Source organism: Salmo trutta, chromosome 23 (assembly GCF_901001165.1).
Source record: "Salmo trutta chromosome 23, fSalTru1.1, whole genome shotgun sequence".
In the NCBI taxonomy this organism is placed as follows: Eukaryota; Metazoa; Chordata; class Actinopteri; order Salmoniformes; family Salmonidae; genus Salmo; species Salmo trutta.
The window spans coordinates 13844331-13864414 of record NC_042979.1 but is presented as its reverse complement, the minus strand read 5'-3'; the positions used below and the strand labels follow the sequence as shown (position 1 = coordinate 13864414).

The following is a 20084-nucleotide window of genomic DNA, read 5'->3' as shown; positions in this document are numbered from 1 at the left end:
CAATTTAATCAATTTTAGAATAAGGCTGTAACGTAACAAAATGTGGAAAAGGTCAAGGGGTCTGAATACTTTCTGAAGGCACTGTATAGCGTAGGCAGAAGCAGGTAGCCCTATTCACCCACTGCAGTCAAGTGCGCAGTCAACCATCTGTCTCAAGTTCTCTGCTAAAACTACAGGCTTAACCTTCCCAGAGTCCTTACCCAAATTGAGACAACAGGCATCCGTCCTTCATGATACAATTTATTTGGCATTTGGTTAGATGTACATCTACCTCAGAAAAATACATAAAAGCACCCTGCAAAAGAAGCAACAAAAATTTTACAATTTAAAAGCTATGAAATTAAAGAGAATACAATTAAATGTATCAACGGTTGCATTTGACATGTTCTAACTCATTGAACATGTCGATAACAAAATCAACTACAGTTTAAATCCAGCAGTTGGGGTTGGAGCAGGGGTTCCAATGCATTTATCTACATCAACCTGTAGGCAAGCCTCTGAGCTAAGCCTGGGCAACGATGAGCAGAACTTTGTTTAAATGATAAAATGTGTTGGAAATCTCAGCATGCCTAAAGACTAAAACATGCACTATAGACCCTAAAACAAGCTGAAAACACACTCAAACCAAATATTGAGATCTGACCCCCAAACATGCATGCACACACCAAAGTTTATTTTTTTTAACAATTCAAGACATGATTTCCTTGGATAATCCACAGGATTGTCTATGCTAAAAAAAAAAAAATATGTAATACAAAACAACTTGAGACCTACCAAAGAGAGAAAAAAGGAAATGCTACATACAACCATACATAAAACACAAAGCTGCAATTCTCAAGATATATCTTCAACCATTTCATTGCTGCTGGTGATAGACTAAAGCCATATAGATGACCATGCTATGCAGATCCTGGCTGGTAAGGGCTTGAACTAAACTGAGTCCAAAACCCTCATAGGGGCCTTTGTGCTTTCATAGGCCTGGCATTGTAGCCTTCCTACTCCGATGACCATTCAATGCCACATGTGAACAAGCAACATGGCTCACACAGGTCTACAGTATATACATCAGGAGTGTATAGAATGATTGTCATAATGGGGACAAATTGTGGTTTTCCTAGTAGCTTTTTCACTACCGCGTTAGACTTTCCTGTCCGTCATCATGAAACAGAAGAAAGGGGGTTGACCACTCAATCCCATATAGGCTACTACTAAAACCTAAACAGGTAAATCCCCAATGTCATGTTATAGTGTGAATCTTAAATACACTGACATGACAATGTACATTGGTAAGAAAAGAAATACAGCAGATCCAATGGCTTTCAAAAATGAGAATTGATGAATGTGTACATAAACCCTCACACACACACACGTAGAGACAGTTGAAGACAGAATTCATTTAGTATTAATTGTTAATATCATTTCATGAGAACACTTTTTTAGTGTAAGTAGTTTACTTTTACAAATTTCATGAGGGGGTATAAAATGGTAAGTTACCCTTACACATCGCTAGGAGCTACAACAACTGAAAAGCAAACCGTCATTCACCATTCATTGACGTTCTCTTTCATGAGGTGAACTCATTGACTAAGGTGGGGGGGACCCATCATCAATGTTCAGATCCCACAACAAACAAGTCACAGCCTACTTCTTACCCAAGAAAAGGGCACAATACTCAACCTACTTCAATTAGAACTCATAAAATGAAATTCAATACTGTAGCAAGACTGTTTGAAAAGTTGTAGCATTTACCTCAGAAAACAAAGTAATAGCAGTGTGTTAGTTGGAGCTAACACTAACCGTACCTAAAGATTTTTGCAAGGTTAAAAAACCTTTTGTAGCAGAACCTTTCATTTTCCTATTCAAATGTGTGCCATCAATCTGGAAGACGTCTTAGCATATCAGATTGATTGGAGAGCGCAGAAATCCCAGTTCGGAGGCGGTGCTTGTGATGGAAAAAGAATGCATTTCATTCATGGAGGAGACTTGGAGATCTAGTAGGGAGGGAGAGCAGAAGCACTCGATGCTTCGAGTTGTGTGTGATGCTCTCTAAGTCCAACAAATGACAATCCAAGCTCTGCCTCCAGGATATAAGCAAAAGGATGCAAGCCATCTACCCCCTCCATTATTACCTGGTGTAATGCCTGAGGGAGTACTTACATCAGGGGCAATCTGGAGCATCAAGCTCAAACAATACAATTGAAAAGCTTTGTCCAATGAAAACTAGAAGCGGAAACTCAACCTCCTCGGCCCGGTGTAGTGCTGTAAGTTCTCTGTACAGAATAATCAGTCGTCAAGATCCTTCTTCACCGGTCTGTGTTCACCTGTAGTAAAGTGGTCTGCTTCACACCATTTCCTCCAAGTTGAACTGACAGACACCTGACCGATTTCAGTTCACCTGTTTAAGAAACACACCAGTCCGATTCTCCTCACCGCTGCACACCTCAAGGAGTAGACTGGTCCCTCAATCCATCCTGATAGTCTCTACCCTCTATCTATTGCCATTCCAGTCTCTTCTCACCCTCTCCTCTAACTAATGGACCAGTCCGCTCCAGTCCACCCTCCATATGATGGACCCGTCTGACACTGTCCACCTCTCTCAATCTGTGGGTCCAGACGTAGCAGTTCCCCTCCCCTCATCTCAGTCCTATACCATGGTGCTGAGGGATGAGCTGCTGCTGCAGTCTGCAGGCATGGAGTCAGGGGCGTGGCCGTCAGGCTCAACCAGGAGGGTACTGCTGTCGATGGAGTCCTCCCGCTCCTGGGAGGACAATGGCACAGAGTCTGGCTCGGGGACAGGTGGGGCTGGGGCATCTGTCATGGCATCTACCACATCCCTCATCTGACTTGGGATCATCTGAACTCCATGGCGTGCTGTGGAGAACAGTGAGGACAGGGTTCAGAAACAGCTAGATACGTAACATTGTATCTAATAATAATCACAACTGTTCTATCACAGGAAGTGAGTAAATCACAGTAACAACACAGGGTGGTCCATAAGTTATTTTAGGCCTACCCAGGTCCATATAGAGAAAGCTGTCGGGGTTGAAGGAGGCTTCGTAGGGAGGAGGGGGGTCATCTGGGTGCTGGATGTCTGGGTATTTGTAGGCAGCGTAGGGTGGGGGAGGTTCCTGGAAATGAAATGCACCTCCCTCTCCATCATCAGAGAGGTGCAGGGGAGTGAGACCAGTGCCAAAAGCATCTGGGCCATAGTCAAAGCCTGGGACTCGCCGCCCAAGGTTGAAATGATGCACTGAGGATAGAGAGAAGGAGACAACATTTCCACTAATTGAAACCAATGTAGACGGATACTCACAAATAAAATGTGAATACACTGAAGTACCCGAGACTAATACAGGCTAGCTAGGAGAGGTGTTCCGGGTTTGTTAAAAAGGCCAAAAAGGGCTGTTTTTTCAAGGGATGGCAGTGAGCTTGGTGACATACGTTGTTCGTATGAATGCGATTATATGCTGCTTACGGTTTCCTCCAATGAGTGTTTCGATGCGCTCGCGTCTTCGCTGCCGGAGCCTGTGCACCATGAACAGCAGCAGAGAGAGGATGAGGAAGGAAGAGACACAGCTGACGATCAGACGCATCCCACTGGCCATGGAGTCAAACAGGTTGCTGCCTTCTGAAAGACAGAGTGTCCACATTTTAATACAATTCAAATGTTCTTAATTTTATACAACCGTTTCTCAACTTTTGTCCTTTTACTTACATCTTCTGAAACTACAGGGACAAACATTGAGGCACATGACAAGTGAGATGTGTTAAGAGCGCCACCTTGTGGGACATTCACAAACATCCATAGTTTCTATTTATTTTTTTATTAAATAGGGAAATGTGTGAGTATTTAGGCAGTACCTGGGTCCAGGCAGGTGAACTTGCAGCACTCCTTGGGGTCCTTGCCGAAGTGCTTGCAGCCCTCCGGCCGATTACACAGTGCGGCCACACACATCTCTGGCTCGCCGTCGTGACATGTGCAGCTCAGGCACGGGTCTTCCCCCTTAGGCGTGAAGTAGTACCCCTCAGTCACCACCTGGTCCTTTATGTCCACACATGTCTGCCCTGTTAAAGAAAATCAAAAGGTTTACAACCAGAACCAAACAAAAACTATACCTACACTAACTGAGGATGCTGGACTTCCCTAATTTACATACGCATTACAGCACCCAATATTTTTGATACAGAATTATGACTCAAACAACCAGATTTCCACTGAGCATCTACACTTTGATCTCCTGTGAAGCTGCATCGGTCATTGGGTTTTAATAAGGGCAGACATACTCCTCTTGCACAGGAAAGGGAACTTCTTGTAGCAGTTCTCGGCATGCCAGCTGTGAAGGCCACGCTCGTTCATGCTCTTGATCTGAAAGCGCTGCAGCTGGGCACAGAATACGTTGTCCTGAGTGGGAGATGACTCTCCAAATTTAGTCAGGCCCTCCGGGGGGAGGAACACCTGCATCGACCCTGAAGAGGAACAGAGAAGGGAACAAGATGAACCTAAACCAAATACAGGTTTATTGCTTTGGTTGTTTGAGCATGACAATGAGTGCTCCTTGAGTTCAACTGCGCCATTTTGCCTATTTTTATTCATATTAACTGCACCCACCTTTATAAGCCACCTCCCAACGGCCCTCCAGTGAATGGTTCCGATTGGTTATGACATACTGGTAACCCACCCAGAACCTGAATCAGAGAGAAATTGGATGAAATAATGACTATGGGACAGTAAAGCATCAGCCTTCAGATCAACACTATATCACGTCATGTAACCCATCCTTAGCAAACACATACTCACTTGCACTGGTCTCTGCGCTCGCACACTTTCTCGTCGAAATCCACCTCGATCTTGAGGATGAACTGCAGTTCCTCGTTGGTAACAAAAGTCGCCAACGAGCCATTGACTTTCTGGCATGTGTCCACAGCTTGCCAATAGTTCTCGTTCCTCAGGTATACTTTGTAGCAGCTGGCTGTCTTCTCGTAGTGATGCCACCCACTTGGGCACTTCTCTGTGGAGGGGAAAGGTGCTTTAGCGCTCCTCCAGTGTCCAGTAACAAAGCTTTCCATCTGTTCTTTTAGCAACACTTCCAGTAGTTTAGATATTGTTTTAAAATCTCTAGCTCATCTTAGATGAGTACTGAGTGAATGACTGATGGAGGTAGTTAGGTGGGGTCTTACTGTTAAAGCGCATAGGCTGGGCCACACCGATGACATCTTCCACTTGGTCAAACTCATTGGCAAAGTGAAACGTCTCATCCTTCATGGCTGTAAGGGAGGATCCGAGAGAGAGAGATACCAGAGTAAGCAGTGTTTCAATAAAAGGAATGTAGTGGCTACTGGCTGAAGATCATAAAAAAACCTTCTGAAGACAACTTCGTTTGGACTCAAGGAACTTCTTATTAGGGGATGGAGAAACTGCCTTTAGCCCAGTCACAGGTCATCAACATTAGTTATTTCTCGTGACAAGAAAGTCAAATGTTGACTGCTTTTGCTACAATTTATCAAATAATGTAATATGCACACAGTCCAGATGAAACAAGATGGCCGTGTTATGAGGTCAGATGCTGTGTGTGTACCAAATCCTTCCCAGAATTCCTATAATGCAGCCAGCGATCAGTGCTAGTTCAGGAATTATGTAGTGGAAACAATAGGATTTCCTTCTATCGCTTACTACTGCAATATCTAACCACATTAAAGTTCTACAGCTGCACCATTGAGAGCATCTTGGCTTGCTGCATCACAGCTTGGTATGGCAACTGCACAGTCCTCGATCGCAAGGCGTTACAGAGGGTGGTGCGGACGGCCCAGTACATCACTGGGGCCGAGCTCCCTGCCATCCAGGACCTCTATACCAGGCGGTGACAGAGTTAGGCCCGGAAAAATTGGCAAAGAGCCCAGCCACCCAAGCCATAGACTGTTCTCTCTGCTACCACACAACAAGCTGTACCGGAGCACCAAGTCTAGGACCAAAAGGCACCTGAATAGCTTCAACCCCCAAGCCATAAGACTGCTGAACAGTTAATCAAAATGGTTAACCAGACTTAATACCCTTATTTGCACAGACTCTCTTACACGGACTATGCTCACTCACTGGACCCTACCCACATGCTCACACTCTCCACATACACTGCTGTTACTCTGTTTATCTATCCTGATTGCATAGTCACTTTAACCCCTACCTACATGTACATATTACATCTACCTCATAGCCCTGCACATTGACTCGGTACTGGTACACCTTGTATTTGGCCTTATTTGTGTAACTTCCATTTTTGTTTGCAAATTCTTTTTTTTACATGTTTTGCATTGTTGGGAAAGGGCTCGTAAGTAAGCATTTCACAGTAGTCTACACCTGTTGTATGTGGCGCATGTGACTTTATTTATTTGATCTCCCCAAAACTGATCAAAAAAACAAAGCTCTAAATGAAAGACGTTAACAAAACATATGCACGTATGAGTTTGTTGGTTCCCATGACATTTAGAAAGTTGTTTTCTAAGAAATCTAGAGCTGCTCTGACTGCTGTTCAAGATGAGCCTTATAGTATTGTGGGGAATGTAAGAATTCTCTGTTCTTCACTTTGGAGCATGCAACACAATATAAATGAACAGAGTATCATGATTGTTAGGGAGGGGGACTAGAGTTCAGGATGAGGTCTAGGTATACAGGGTTGAAGAGGTGTTACTCACGGGGGCAGTCCAACTCATCGCTCTTGTCCTCACAAGCAGTCCAGCCGTCACACTGCCAGGACAAGGGGATGCATTGCATCTTCCCACTGAGGCAGGCAAACTGCCCAGGGCTGCAGCGCAGCTCTGAAACACAGCACAGAGGGAGGCTAACATCACACAGCGCCCCCAGTAGTTTTGACATGGCCACTGCAACACAGCTCTTGGTCTCTCAGTTTTGCTTACCAACTATAAAAACACGAGTCTATGGAAGATTGAGCATTTCCAGCTTTTAGGATCATTACTTAGACACCTGCCCCTGTCTAATGATAAATAAGAAATAAGGTTTTCACCATTTATCATAAACATTACATTAACAATGCAACCAATGCTTAAAATAATGAACGGTTTCTGCAAAACAAAATTAATAAAAAGAAAGCATCAAGGGAAAAACACAAAATATTTATTGGAATTCAGTTATGCAGCACTCTCTCAAGTATTCTGACGGAGTTCAATTCAGGTCTGGTGGTTAAAATAAAAATCAGAGCAGATACTAGCTATTAAACAAGATGAAAATCCGTATAACTAGAAACAAACAGGGGTCATCATTGTGAGTGCTATTGAGAACTGTGCTTAGAAACAAAAATATGAGAAACAGGAGAAATGAGGGACATGTATCAGGGCATAACAATTACCTAAAATAGGCCTCTATAAACAAAAAAGATATAGTCTAAGACAAGACATAGGCCTACTATATACATTTATGGCTAGACACTAAAATAAAGGTAAGTGCCAAAATAAAATAAAATGTTTGAGGGATACAAAGTATTTAGAAAGCAGGTGCTTCCACACAGGTGTGGTTCCGGAGTTAATTTAGCAATTAACATTCCATCATTCTTAGGGTCATGTATAAGAATGCCCAATTGCCCATTAAATTTGGCTACAATGGCTAGAAGAGAGGGATCTCAAAGGAGCATAGGGGGTTTAAAGGGTGTGCGTGTGTCAGTCATCAGATCTCAACCCAATTTAACACTTATGGGAGATTCTGGCGCGTCTGGGATCGTTTTCCAACATCAACAAAACACCAAATTCTTGTGGAAGTATGGTGTTGCATCCCTCCAATAGAGTTCCACACACTTCAAATCTATGCCATTGCACACTGAAGCGGTTCTGGTGGCTCAATGCCCTATTAAAGACACTTGTTGGCGTTTCCTTTATTTTGGCAGTTCTGTATATTCCTTAGTAACAGAGAAGCAGAGTTAAGTGGGTCAGCGTCTCTGTGCCATGTGTGATTAACATGAGACGTGCCACAGCATCAGGGGTTCTCCTGTGAGAAGGTATTAGGCCTAGCTTTCTAAAGCAGTTAGAACTCTTCTCACTATGGCCCTGAGAAGATATAGGCCTGGCTTCTAGACAATCAAACTGGATACTTTGAAGGTAGTTCAATATTGTTAAAGGAGTTGAATGCATTAAAAAAAAAAAAATGTTAAGAGTAAATATCTGAGTTCAATGGAAAAACAAAGCACTGCTGTGAATGGGAAAATTCAACAGAGGCACAAGCTGAGGATCGAGATGAGTAACCCAAATAGCTGGAGCCTGGCAGACCTATACATCCACTGCACTAAGAGGAGATGCTGCTTACCTGACAATAATCTTGCCAGAGCTAGCCGTGGACCTGAAACAAAACAAAAAAGCAATTTCTGATGAACTAACCCTTTGAATCTCAAAATTCCCAGTTTGGAATGTTCCACCACAAAGGGAAGGGAAAAGTTTGTAGTGAACTGTATGATGACAGAGAAATGACAACATGTGAAAAAACGTTTTACAGAAAATGTCATTCGTATTTCACGTCGCACTCACTACATACCATTGCTGAGCAAAGATCAATGTAACCGAGGAAACTCTGGGTATTTAACCATCTGTTATTTTGATGATTGGGTTGACACAAAAGTCACCAGGACCACCCACTCTTCCAATAAATGTTGAACATTTTTGTTCTGTCTTTTTGTAATAACATCCCGTTTACATGGATGCAAAGAATTTAGCCATACATTGTGTGTGTGTATGTATGCGCATGTGTGTGTGTGTGTGTGTATGTGTGTATATATATATATATATATATATATATATATATATATATATATATAAATAAATAAATAATGTAGCCTAGGCTATTCACAACTAAGCAAGTCGGCCAAAACCACCCGTGTTTGTATTTATTAAAGGCCCCAATTAGCTGCCAAGTCAGCAGCTACTCTTCCTGGGATCCAGCAAGATTAAGGCAGTTATATATTACATTTCATAACACTTTACCCAATACATTTAGTGTTCCCTCAGGCCACTACTCCACTATCCCATATTTACAATACAACATCCATGTGCACGTGTGTAGAGTGCGTGTTTTATCATGTGTGCGTCTCTAAGTCCCTGCTGTTCCATAAGGTGCATTTTTATCCGTTTTTTTTTTTTTTACAATCCGATTCTACTGCTTGCATCAGTTACCCGATGTGGAATAGAGTTCCATGTAGCCATGGCTCTATGTAGTACTGTGCGCCTCCCATAGTCTGTTCTGGACTTGTTATAATTTCCACCCGGCACAGCCAGAAGAGGACTAGCCACCCCTCATATCTAGAGAGGAACCAGGCTTTCTTCCTAGGTTCTGGCCTTTCTAGGGAATTTCCTCACCAATGTACTTCTACACCTGCAATGCTTGCGGTTTGGGGTTTTAGGCTGGGTTTCTGTACAGCACTTTGTGACATCAGCTGATGTAAGAAGGGCTTTCTAAATACATTTTATTGATTGAAGAGACCTCTGGTGGCATGTCTTGTGGGGTATGCATGGGTGTCCAAGCTGTGTGCAAGTAGTTTAAAACAGACACCTTGGTGCATTCAGCATGTCAATCTCTCCTCCACTTTGAGCTATGAGATTTACATGCATACTAGTAATATTAGCTCTCCGTGTTAGAGGTCGACCGATTAATCGGAATGGCCAATTAATTAGGGCCGATTTCAAGTTTTCATAACAAATCGGAAATCTGTATTTTTGGACGCCGATTTGGCCAATTTTTTTTAGACCTTTATTTAACTAGGCAAGTCAGTTAAGAACACATTCTTATTTTCAATGACGGCCTAGGAATGGTGGGTTAACTGCCTTGTTCAGGGGCAGAACGACAGATTTTTACCTTGTCAGCTCAGGGATTCGATCTTGCAACCTTTCGGTTAACTAGTCCAACGCTCTAACCACCTGCTTTACATTGCACTCCACGAGGAGCCTGCCTGTTACGCGAATGCAGTAAGAAGCCAAGGTAGGTTGCTAGCTAGCATTAAACTTATTATGATTGTTTTTTATAAGATAAGTTTATAAAAAACAATCAATCATAATCACTAGTTAACTACACATGGTTGATGATATTACTAGTTTATCTAGCCTGTCCTGCGTTGCATATAATCACTTAGGTACACGTTGCTCCAACCATAAACATCAATGCCTTTCTTAAAATCAATACACAAGTATATATTTTTAAACCTGCAATTTGTAAGTTGCTCTGGATAAGAGCGTCTGCTAAATGACTTAAATGTAAATGTAGTTAATATTGCCTGCTAACATGAATTTATTTTAACTAGGGAAAATGTGTCACTTCTCTTGCAAACAGAGTCAGGGTATATGCAGCAGTTTGGGCCGCCTGGCTTGTTGCGAACTGTGAAGACTATTTCTTCCTAACAAAGACAGCCGACTTCGCCAAACGGGGGATGATTTAAGAAAAGCGCATTTGCGAAAAAAGCACAATCGTTGCACGACTGTACCTAACCATAAACATCAATGCATTTCTTAAAATCAATACACAGAAGTATATATTTAAAACTGCATATTTAGCTAAAGGAAATCCAGGTTAGCAGGCAATATTAACCAGGTGAAATTGTGTCATTATGCGTTCATTGCACGCAGTCAGGGTATATGCAACAGTTTGGGCCGCCTGGCTCATTGCGAACTAATCTGCCAGAATTTTACGTAATTATGACATAACATTGAAGGTTGTGCAATGTAACAGGAATAACGTTTTGTTTTCGAGATGATAGTTTATGGATTCGACCATATTAATGACCTAAGGCTCGTATTTCTGTGTGTTATTATGTTATAATTAAGTCTATGATTTGATAGAGCAGTCTGACTGAGCGATGGTAGGCAGCAGCAGGCTCGTAAGCATTTATTGAAAATAGCACTTTCGTGCGTTTTGCCAGCAGCCCTTCGCAATGCATTGCACTATTTATGACTTCAAGCCTGTCAACTCCCAAGATGAGGCTGGTGTAACCGATGTGAAATGGCTAGCTAGTTAGCCGGGTGCGCGCTAATAGCGTTTCAAACGTCACTCGCTCTGAGACTTGGAGTAGTTGTTTCCCTTTGCTCTACATGGGTAACGCTGCTTCGAGGGTGGCTTTTGTCGATGTGTACCTGGTTCAAGCCCAGGTAGGAGCGAGGAGAGGGACGGAAGCTATACTGTTACACTGGCAATACTAAAGTGCCTATAAGAACATCCAATAGTCAAAGGTATATGAAATACAAATCGTATAGAGAGAAATAGTCCTATAATTCCTATAATAACTACAACTTCTTACCTGGGAATATTGAAAACTCATGTTAAAAGGAACCACCAGCTTTCATATGTTCCCATGTTCTGAGCAAGGCACTTAAACGTTAGCTTTCTTACATGGCACATATTGCACTTTTACTTTCTTCTCCAACACTTTGTTTTTGCATTATTTAACCTGTTGGGGCTAGGGGGCAGTATTTACACGGCCGGATAAAAAACGTACCCGATTTAATCTGGTTACTAATCCTACCCAGTAACTAGAATATGCATATATTATTATATTATATATGGATAGAAAACAAAGTTTCTAAAACTGTTTGAATGGTGTCTGAGTATAACAGAACTCATTTGGCAGGCAAAAACCTGAGAGATTCCTTTACAGGAAGTGGCCTGTTTGACCATTTATTTGCTTTCTTTGACATCTCTTCCAAAAACTCAGGATCTCTGCTGTTACGTGACACATCCCACGTCTCCAATGGGGTCTCAGAGCCCGGGAAAAACCTGAATGACGTAATTCAAAGCCCTGGCTGAAACACACGAGAGCTTTTGCTAAGTGGTCTATCAGAGGACAAAGGCGCGTGACCTGCCCCGCCCCCGCCTTTCGGTTTTTCCCTCTGTTTACAGACAGGCAGATTCCCGGTCGGAATATTATCGCTTTTCTACGAGATAAATTGCATAAATATTTATTTTAAACAGCGGTTGACATGCTTCGAAGTACGGTAATGGAATATTTAGACATTTTTTGTCACATTCTGCGCCATGCGCGCGACCCTGATTTAGCATTCTGATAGTGTCTAGAACGCACGAACAAAACGCCGCTGTTTGGATATAACGATGGATTATTTGGGACCAAACCTACATTTGTTATTGAAGTAGAAGTCCTGGGAGTGCATTCTGACGAAGAACAGGAAAGGTAAGACCATTTTTCTTATAGGAAATGTGATTTTGGTGAAGGCTGAACTGGGTGGGTGTCTAAATAGCTAGCCCGTGATGGCTGGGCTATGTACTTAGAATATTGCAAAATATGCTTCATCCGAAAAGCTATTTAAAAAAAAAATAAAAAAAAAAATAAAATAATCGGACATATCGAGTGCATAGAGGAGTAATGTATCTATAATTCTTATGCTTTTTGTGAACGTTTATCGTGAGTAATTTAGCAAACTGTTTAAATTCCCCGGAAGTTTGCGGGGGGTATGCTTTTTCTGAACGTCACATGCTAATGTAAAAAGCTGGTTTTTGATATAAATATGAACTTGATTGAACAGACATGCATGTATTGTATAACATAATGTCCTAGGTGTGTCATCTGATGAAGATCATAAAAGGTTAGTGCTGCATTTAGCTGTGGTTTGGGTTTATGTGACATTATATGCTAGCTTGAAAAATGGGTGTCTGATTATTTCTGGCTGGGTACTCTGCTGACATAATCTAATGTTTTGCTTTCGTTGTAAAGCCTTTTTGAAATCGGACAGTGTGGTTAGATTAACGAGAGTCTTGTCTTTAAATAGCTGTAAAATAGTCATATGTTTGAGAAATTGAAGTAATAGCATTTCAAACGTTTTAAAAATCGCGCCACAGGATTACACTAGCTGTTACGTAGGTGGGACGAATTCGTCCCGCCGGTCCCATAGAGGTTAACCTCTCTAGGGTATGTGGGACGAATCGTCCCACCTACTCAACAGCCAGTGGAATCCCGTGGCGCGTTACTCAAATACCTTAGAAATGCTATTACTTCAATTTCTCAAACATATGACTATTTTACACCATTTTAAAGACAAGACTCTCGTTAATCTAACCACACTGTCCGATTTCAAAAAGGCTTTACAACGAAAGCAAAACAGATTATGTCAGCAGAGTACCCAGCCAGAAATAAATCAGACACCCATTTTTCAAGCTAGCATATAATGTCACATAAACCCAAACCACAGCTAAATGCAGCACTAACCTTTGATGGTCATCAGATGACAATCCTAGGACATTATGTTATACAATACATGCATGTTTTGTTCAATCAAGTTCATATTTATATCAAAAAACAGCTTTTTACATTAGCCTGTGACTTTCAGAACTAGCATACCCACCGCAAACTTCCGGTGAATTTACTAAATTACTCACGATAAACGTTCACAAAAAACAATTATTTTAAGAATTATAGATACAGAACTCCTTTATGCAATCGCTATGTCCGATTTTAAAATAGCTTTTCGGCAAAAGCACATTTTGCAATATTCTGAGTAGATAGCCCAGCCATCACGGGCTAGCTATTTAGACACCCACCAAGTTTGGCCCTCACCAAACTCCGATTTACTATTAGAAAAATGTGATTACCTTTGCTGTTCTTCGTCAGAATGCACTCCCAGGTCTTCTACTTCAATAACAAATTTTGGTTTGGTTCAAAATAATCCATAGTTATGTTCAAATATCCTCCGTTTTGTTTGTGCGTTCAAGACACTATCCGAAGGGTGACGCGCCCGACGCATTTTGTGACAAAAAAATTATAAATATTCCATTACCGTACTTCGAAGCATGTCAACCGCTGTTTAAAATCTATTTTTATGCGATTTTTCTCGTAAAAAAGCAATAATATTTCCGACCCTGTTTTAGTTCAAAGACGAAAAAATAAAAACATGGTGTCGCCTCGTGCACGCGCCTCAGTCTCATTGTTCTCTGATCGACCATTATCCAAATGCGCTAGTGTTTTTCAGCCAGGGCCTGCAAAGACATCATTCACCAGTTTGCTGCCTTCTGAGAGCCTATGGGAGTCGTAGGAAGTGTCACGTTACAGCAGAGATCCTCAGTTTTCAATAAAGAGAGTGTAGAAGCCCAAGAAATGGTCAGACAGGCCACTTCCTGTAAGGAATCTTCTCAGGTTTTTGCCTGCCATATGAGTTCTGTTATACTCACAGACACCATTCAAACAGTTTTAGAAACTTTAGGGTGTTTTCTATCCAAAGCCAACTGCACGCTCCCTCAAAACATCTGTGGCGTTTCTGGGCAGTAGTAATAACCAGATTAAATCGGGTACGTTTTTTATCCGGCCGTGCAAATACTGCCCCCTACCCTAGAGAGGTTAAAAAGAACACCCACTGAGTTCTGTTAGACAGGTAACTCTATCTACAATATAGCAGGGGGGTGTAAAGCCATAACACAGACAATGATTGACAATGTCGTAAAAGCAGTACTGAAGTCTAACAAAACAGCTCCAACAATCTTTATCAATTTCGCTCAGCCAATCAGTTATTTGTGAAAGTGCCATGCTTGTTGAATGTCCTTCCCTATCAAGCTCTCACCCAGCCCCAAATTAAAACCTTGAGGTTAAGTCAATAATAGGTTATTCCACCACTTGCAGTTTAACAGGTGATGGTTTATGAGGTTAGACAAATACACTACTTGGACAAAAGTGTTTGGACACCTGATATTCCAAAATCATGGGCATTAATATGAAGTTGGTCCCCCATTTGCTGCTATAAAAGCCTCCACTCTTCTGGGAAGGCTTTCCACTAGATGTTGGAACATTGCTGCGGGGACTTGCTTCCATTCAACCACAAGAGCATTTGTGAGGTCGGGCACTGAAAATGGCCGATTAAGCCTGGCTCACAGTCAACGTTCAAATTCATCACAAAGGTGTTCAAAGGGGTTGAGGTCAGGGCTCTGAAGGCCAATCAATTTCTTCCACACCATCAACAAACCATTTCTGTATGGACCTTACTTTGTGCAAGGGGGCATTGTCATGCTGAAACAGGAAAGGGCATTCCCCACACAGTTGCCACAAAGCAAGAAGGACAGAACTGTCTACAATGTCATTGTATGCTGTAGCGTTAAGATTTCCCTGCACTGGAACTTAGGGGCCTAGCCCAAACCATAAACAGCCCCAGACTGTTCTTCCTCCTCCAAACTCTACAGTTGGCACTATGCAGTCGGCCAAGTAGAATTCTCCTGGCATGCGCCAAACCCAGATTTGTCCATCGGACTGCCAGATGGTGAAGCGCGATTCATCACTCCAGAGAACGCGTTTCCACTGCTCCAAAAGTCCAACGGCGGCAAGCTTTACACCACTCTAGCCGACGCTTGGCATTGCACATGGTGAACTTAGGCTTGTGTGCGGCTGCTCGGCCATGGAAACCCATTTCATGAAGCTCCCAACGAACAGGGGCAGTTTGGAACTGGGTAGTGAGTTTTGCAACAGAGGACAGACAATTTTTGCGCAGTACGCGCTTCAGAACTCAGTGGTCCCATTCTGTAAGCTTGTGTGGCCTACCACTTCATGGCTGAGCCGTTGTTGCTCCTAGATGTTTCCACTTCCCAATAACAGCACTTACAGTTGACCGGGGCAGCTCTAGCAGGGCAGAAATTTGACGAACTGACTTGTTGGAAAAGTGGCATTCTATGACGGTGCCACGTTGAAAGTCTCTGAGCTCTTCAGTAAGGCCATTCTACTGCCAATGTTGGTCTATGGAGAGTGCATGGCGGTGTGCTTGATTTTATACACCGGTCAGCAACGGATGTGGCTGAAATAGCAAATCCACTAATTTGAAGGTTTGTCCACATTATTTTTGGTCAAAAATAATGTTTCAAGGCAACAATCAACAATAGCTAGTCTAAATTATCTTTAGGTTACTTATTGGGACAATGAAACAATAGCTAACAAAAAACAGCAGATGGCCCAGTCCTGTGTTGCTCCTGCGACATAGCAACCTAAAGTTAGCTTTGCATGCCTGTTTGCACACTGAAATGCAGCTTGCGAATTACACAAAAACAAAAAAGCAACAATTTGAAAGATTTTACTGAGTTACAGTTCATAAGGAAATCAGTCAATTTAAATAAATTCATTAGGCTCCTATCTATGGATTTCACATGACTGGGAATACAGATATGCAACTGTTGGTCACAGATACCTTAAATAAAAAAGATAGGGGCATGGATAAGAAAACCATTCAGTATCTAATGTGATCACCATCTGCCTCACGCAGCACGACACAGCACGTTTGCATAGAGTTGATCAGGCTGTTGATTGTATCCTGTAGAATGTTGTCCCGCTCCTCTTCAAATGGCTGTGTGAAGTTGCTGGATATTGCCGGAAACTGGAACACGCAGTCATGCACGTCGATCCAGAGCATCCCAAACATGCTCAATGGGTGACATGTCTGGTGAGTATGCAGGCCATGGAAGAACTGGGACATTTTCAGCTTCCAGGATCCTTGCAACCTGGGGCTGTGCATTATGCTGAAACATGAGGTGACGGTGGTGGATGAATGGCCCAAAAATGGGCCTCAGGATTTTGTCATAGTATCTCTGTGCATAAAAAAAAAGATGAATCAGCTGTCCTGTTGGCTGGTCTCAGACGATTCCGCAGGTGAAGAAGCCGGATGTGGAGGTCCTGGGCTGGCGTGGTTACACGTGGTCTGCGGTTGTGAGGCCAGTTGGGCGTACAGACAAATTCTCTAAAATGACATTGGAGGCGGCTTACGGTAGAAAAATAAACATTCAACTGCACGCTCCCTCAAAACATCTGTGGCATTGTGTTGCGTGACAAACTGACAAATTAGTGGCCTTTTCATCCCCAGCACAAGGTGCACCTGTGTAATGATCGTGCTGTTTAAGCAGCTTTTTTTATATGCCACACCTGTTAGGCGGATGGATTATATTGGCAAATGGGAGAAATGCTCACCAACAGGGATATAAACAAATTTGTGCACACAATTTGAGAGAAATAAGCTTTTTGTGCGCACGGAAAATTTCTGGGATCTTATTTTAGCTCATGAACCCAACACTTTACATGTTGCGATCATATTTTTGTTCAGTATAGCTAGCTAGTAGTGTTGCACAGTAAACCGAAACTTCTCTACTTTTCGATACTAGATCATGAAAAATGTGTTACTTTCAGTACTTGTGTCAAATGTATCATAGAACAAGCTCCATTTATCAGCGCTGCCGACCCCTTATTATAGCTCACAGTTCCTGCTCCACTTACTCATTGCTAACTGTAGCCGGTCCTGAGGAACCGCTTCACTCACTGGGAGTCTGGGCTGCATCATGTCAGCTCCTCACTCATGCTACACAGAAGTTAACACTTGAATAATACGGCACGGCGTGTAAAAATGTTGAAACTTAACGAAACAATATCCACACAGGCTAGAACACAAATGCAAACTGATACCAGTAGCTTTCAGCTTTGTATGCCAACTTTCCTTGTTAGCTGACAGCTAAAATCAATTCACTACCTTAGTACTTTGCGATAATATGCAAACCATAGCACAAAATATGCTGATTGATTTCAAAGCTGATTGACAACAAAAAAACATGAATTCACTTATTCGGTCTCTCTCCCAAAGATTATCGCCGACCCCCTCTTGCCTAGAGAATAACAATTAATTGTCCCAATGGAAGGAAAAATGATTGTCATCTGTAGCCCCATGTAATCAGCCAAAACAAGTTCAATAAGCCAGTGCATGCATTCCTATTGAATATGCATTCAACGGTATTGTGGATAGGCTATATCTTGTTCATCAATAGAGATTTACCATTCAAATAAAATGCTTACCATATTGTTATGTAGTTAGATTGGTAAAAACAAAGTCAAATTGATTGTATGATTGCATAATTGATTCATTAATGCATAAATGGCTGTCTGAAAAATTACGTAAAAAAATGTCCACTGTAATGATATTGAACTCAAAAGATGTCCAACAATTGAACAGGGCCCAGTTTCCCGATAGCGATGGAATTTAGGCTTACGATTGTTTTAACGATGCCTCGTTCCAACAATGGCCGAAGACTTAACATGCATTTGCCAAAACACCAAGCAGTGAGAACATTCACTAAGTGCGTCGTTGAGGCATACATACAGTCGATACTGATAGGAACAAAAGAAAGTCAGCGCTGCTCTCAGATCAGCTTTATCCATTCACATCTTACCTTAACATTATAATTATCCCACAATACTGACGATGGGTCTGCTCCTAGAAAGATATTACCATGGCTGCAAATTTTGAGGCGGCTTATGCTAATGCTTAGTTTACCCTAAAATAATGCACTAAATAAAGTTGTGGCACATCATTGCACACGTGTTGTTACACATAAAACAGAGGTAAAAATGACAGACAGTAGGCAGCCTACAATTAGCAAAATAGATCTCAATTGAATGAAAATGAAACTGATTTCAATATTGTTGAATTATATATGCTTATGTAACCTTTCTGAATGCAGTCATCAAAGGTTAAAAAAAAAGTATGCCTTGGTTACTTTGAAGAACTACAAAATAGTGATTGTCAGACAGCAGCTCTATAGAGATCAGATGACTTGGAATGAAATAAAGTAATCAAATAAAACAAACGTAATATACAAAACAGAAATATTTTATTCATGTAAAGTAATGTAAATAAATGGTTAATGGTGATAAGCAATGGGCGGTCACTACCATCATTGGACTTAATTGTTTTAAACCCAATCGAAACGGAACACGTGATTATGTTTTAATAATCGAAACGAACTGATTTTCAAAAAAACTAACTGCTCAGCACTATTCGCTTGTTTTTAACAATTGCAAAGTCATTGGCAACTGTCTTTGTAATCAACTTCTTAAAATGATCGGCGGTCAGAGACAGATAAACATATTGATTTTATGTTTAGCAGAGATCTGTGGTGACCCGGTAGGTGGGGAAAGCGTCTAAGGACGCGCGTAGCTAGTTATTCTACTGGCGTTCGGTAAATAACGAGCGTTTTCATGTGCAACTTTAGTAATGCGATAATCAGGCCCAGAACAGTAACGTTTGCTAATTTACAAGCTGAGTTTGTCTGGCTCAAGTGCGATTCTGAGACTATTATTGTTTGCCGTGGTATCGAGTATTGTGATACTAAACCTGTTATCGAAGTCAAAATGCTAGTATGGTGACAAGACTTGTTAGTACTGGGTTCTGGAAATAAAGTGCAGCACCCACATTCACGCAGCTACAGCTAACGACGTTAGCTAACTAAAGCTGCTAACTAGTAACGTTAATGCTAAACTTTCATCAGGCTAACTATAACTTGTAAACGTTCTCTCCTGCAAAGTGTTAACCATACCGACGATGGAACTGCAAAATATAGCTAACTAGTTACAACTCAATATTGAATAATGTCGCCATATAACTCATTGTAAAATAACATGATTTACGTTAGATAACTACGCAGTAGTGGGCTAGTGAGCCCACACCGCGCTCTGTTCACCAAAGGCAGCGGCAAAAAATTGAGACCAGTGGATAAGCTAGCTAGAAACGCCATTTACACTAGCTAAATTCCCGTACAATTAGGCCTACCATAGCTCACGGGTATAACGTTACATACATAAGCAAGCTAGCTGACAACCAATTGCATTTCACCGGTCTTACCTGTTCGTGGTGGGTCTGTTAAAGTGAGGACGAAGAGCAAAGAGAGAAGGACGTAACTGCTGCTGTCAGCCTTTGGCAACATTTATCCTCCATTCATAGTAACTCCTCTACTCAGAAATAAAATAAACCGAGATCCAACGTTTGCTTCGAACCTATAAGCGCCAAAGGTAGTTCCTAGCCATTCAAAAATATGAAAATATATGGTAGATAACGAGCTACATCCTCATTATTAAGCCCTGTTTTTCATTCGGCCTGTCCAACAATGTATTCCAGAACGGAAAAAAACAAGATGGCTCCGTCCTCCCATCACAACAATCCCAAACGGCCACAAAGCCTATCAGCTGGTGGGTTGGAGGCGGAGTTTTCTAAAGTTATTGTCATAGTCATTGGTTATTGTATGCGAAATGTGTTACAGTAACCTGTGTCCAGAGTGATACAGTATTAATTTTCTATTAATCGGTTTGTTT

General features: G+C 41.8%; 1 protein-coding gene across 3 annotated transcripts; it reads right to left on the bottom strand.

Moving 5' to 3' along the window:
- Window positions 1–223: 223 nt before the first annotated feature.
- On the bottom strand, window positions 224–19933 carry LOC115159410 (integral membrane protein DGCR2/IDD). 3 transcript variants are annotated; one of them, XM_029709080.1, is made up of 11 exons: window positions 19618–19933; window positions 8306–8338; window positions 6688–6810; window positions 5179–5265; window positions 4799–5009; window positions 4610–4686; window positions 4285–4467; window positions 3862–4065; window positions 3476–3625; window positions 3014–3250; window positions 224–2871 (listed from the first exon to the last, which is right to left on the bottom strand). In XM_029709080.1, the coding sequence occupies exons 1-11, from the start codon at window positions 19697–19699 to the stop codon at window positions 2645–2647; spliced, it is 1614 nt and encodes a 537-aa protein (XP_029564940.1). In that variant the 5' UTR covers window positions 19700–19933; the 3' UTR covers window positions 224–2644. The 3 variants fall into 3 exon arrangements, with proteins under 3 accessions (XP_029564940.1, XP_029564939.1, XP_029564941.1); XM_029709079.1 differs by having other exon boundaries at window positions 3476–3628; window positions 19618–19932; XM_029709081.1 differs by lacking the exon at window positions 8306–8338 and having other exon boundaries at window positions 3476–3628; window positions 19618–19932.
- Window positions 19934–20084: the final 151 nt, after the last annotated feature.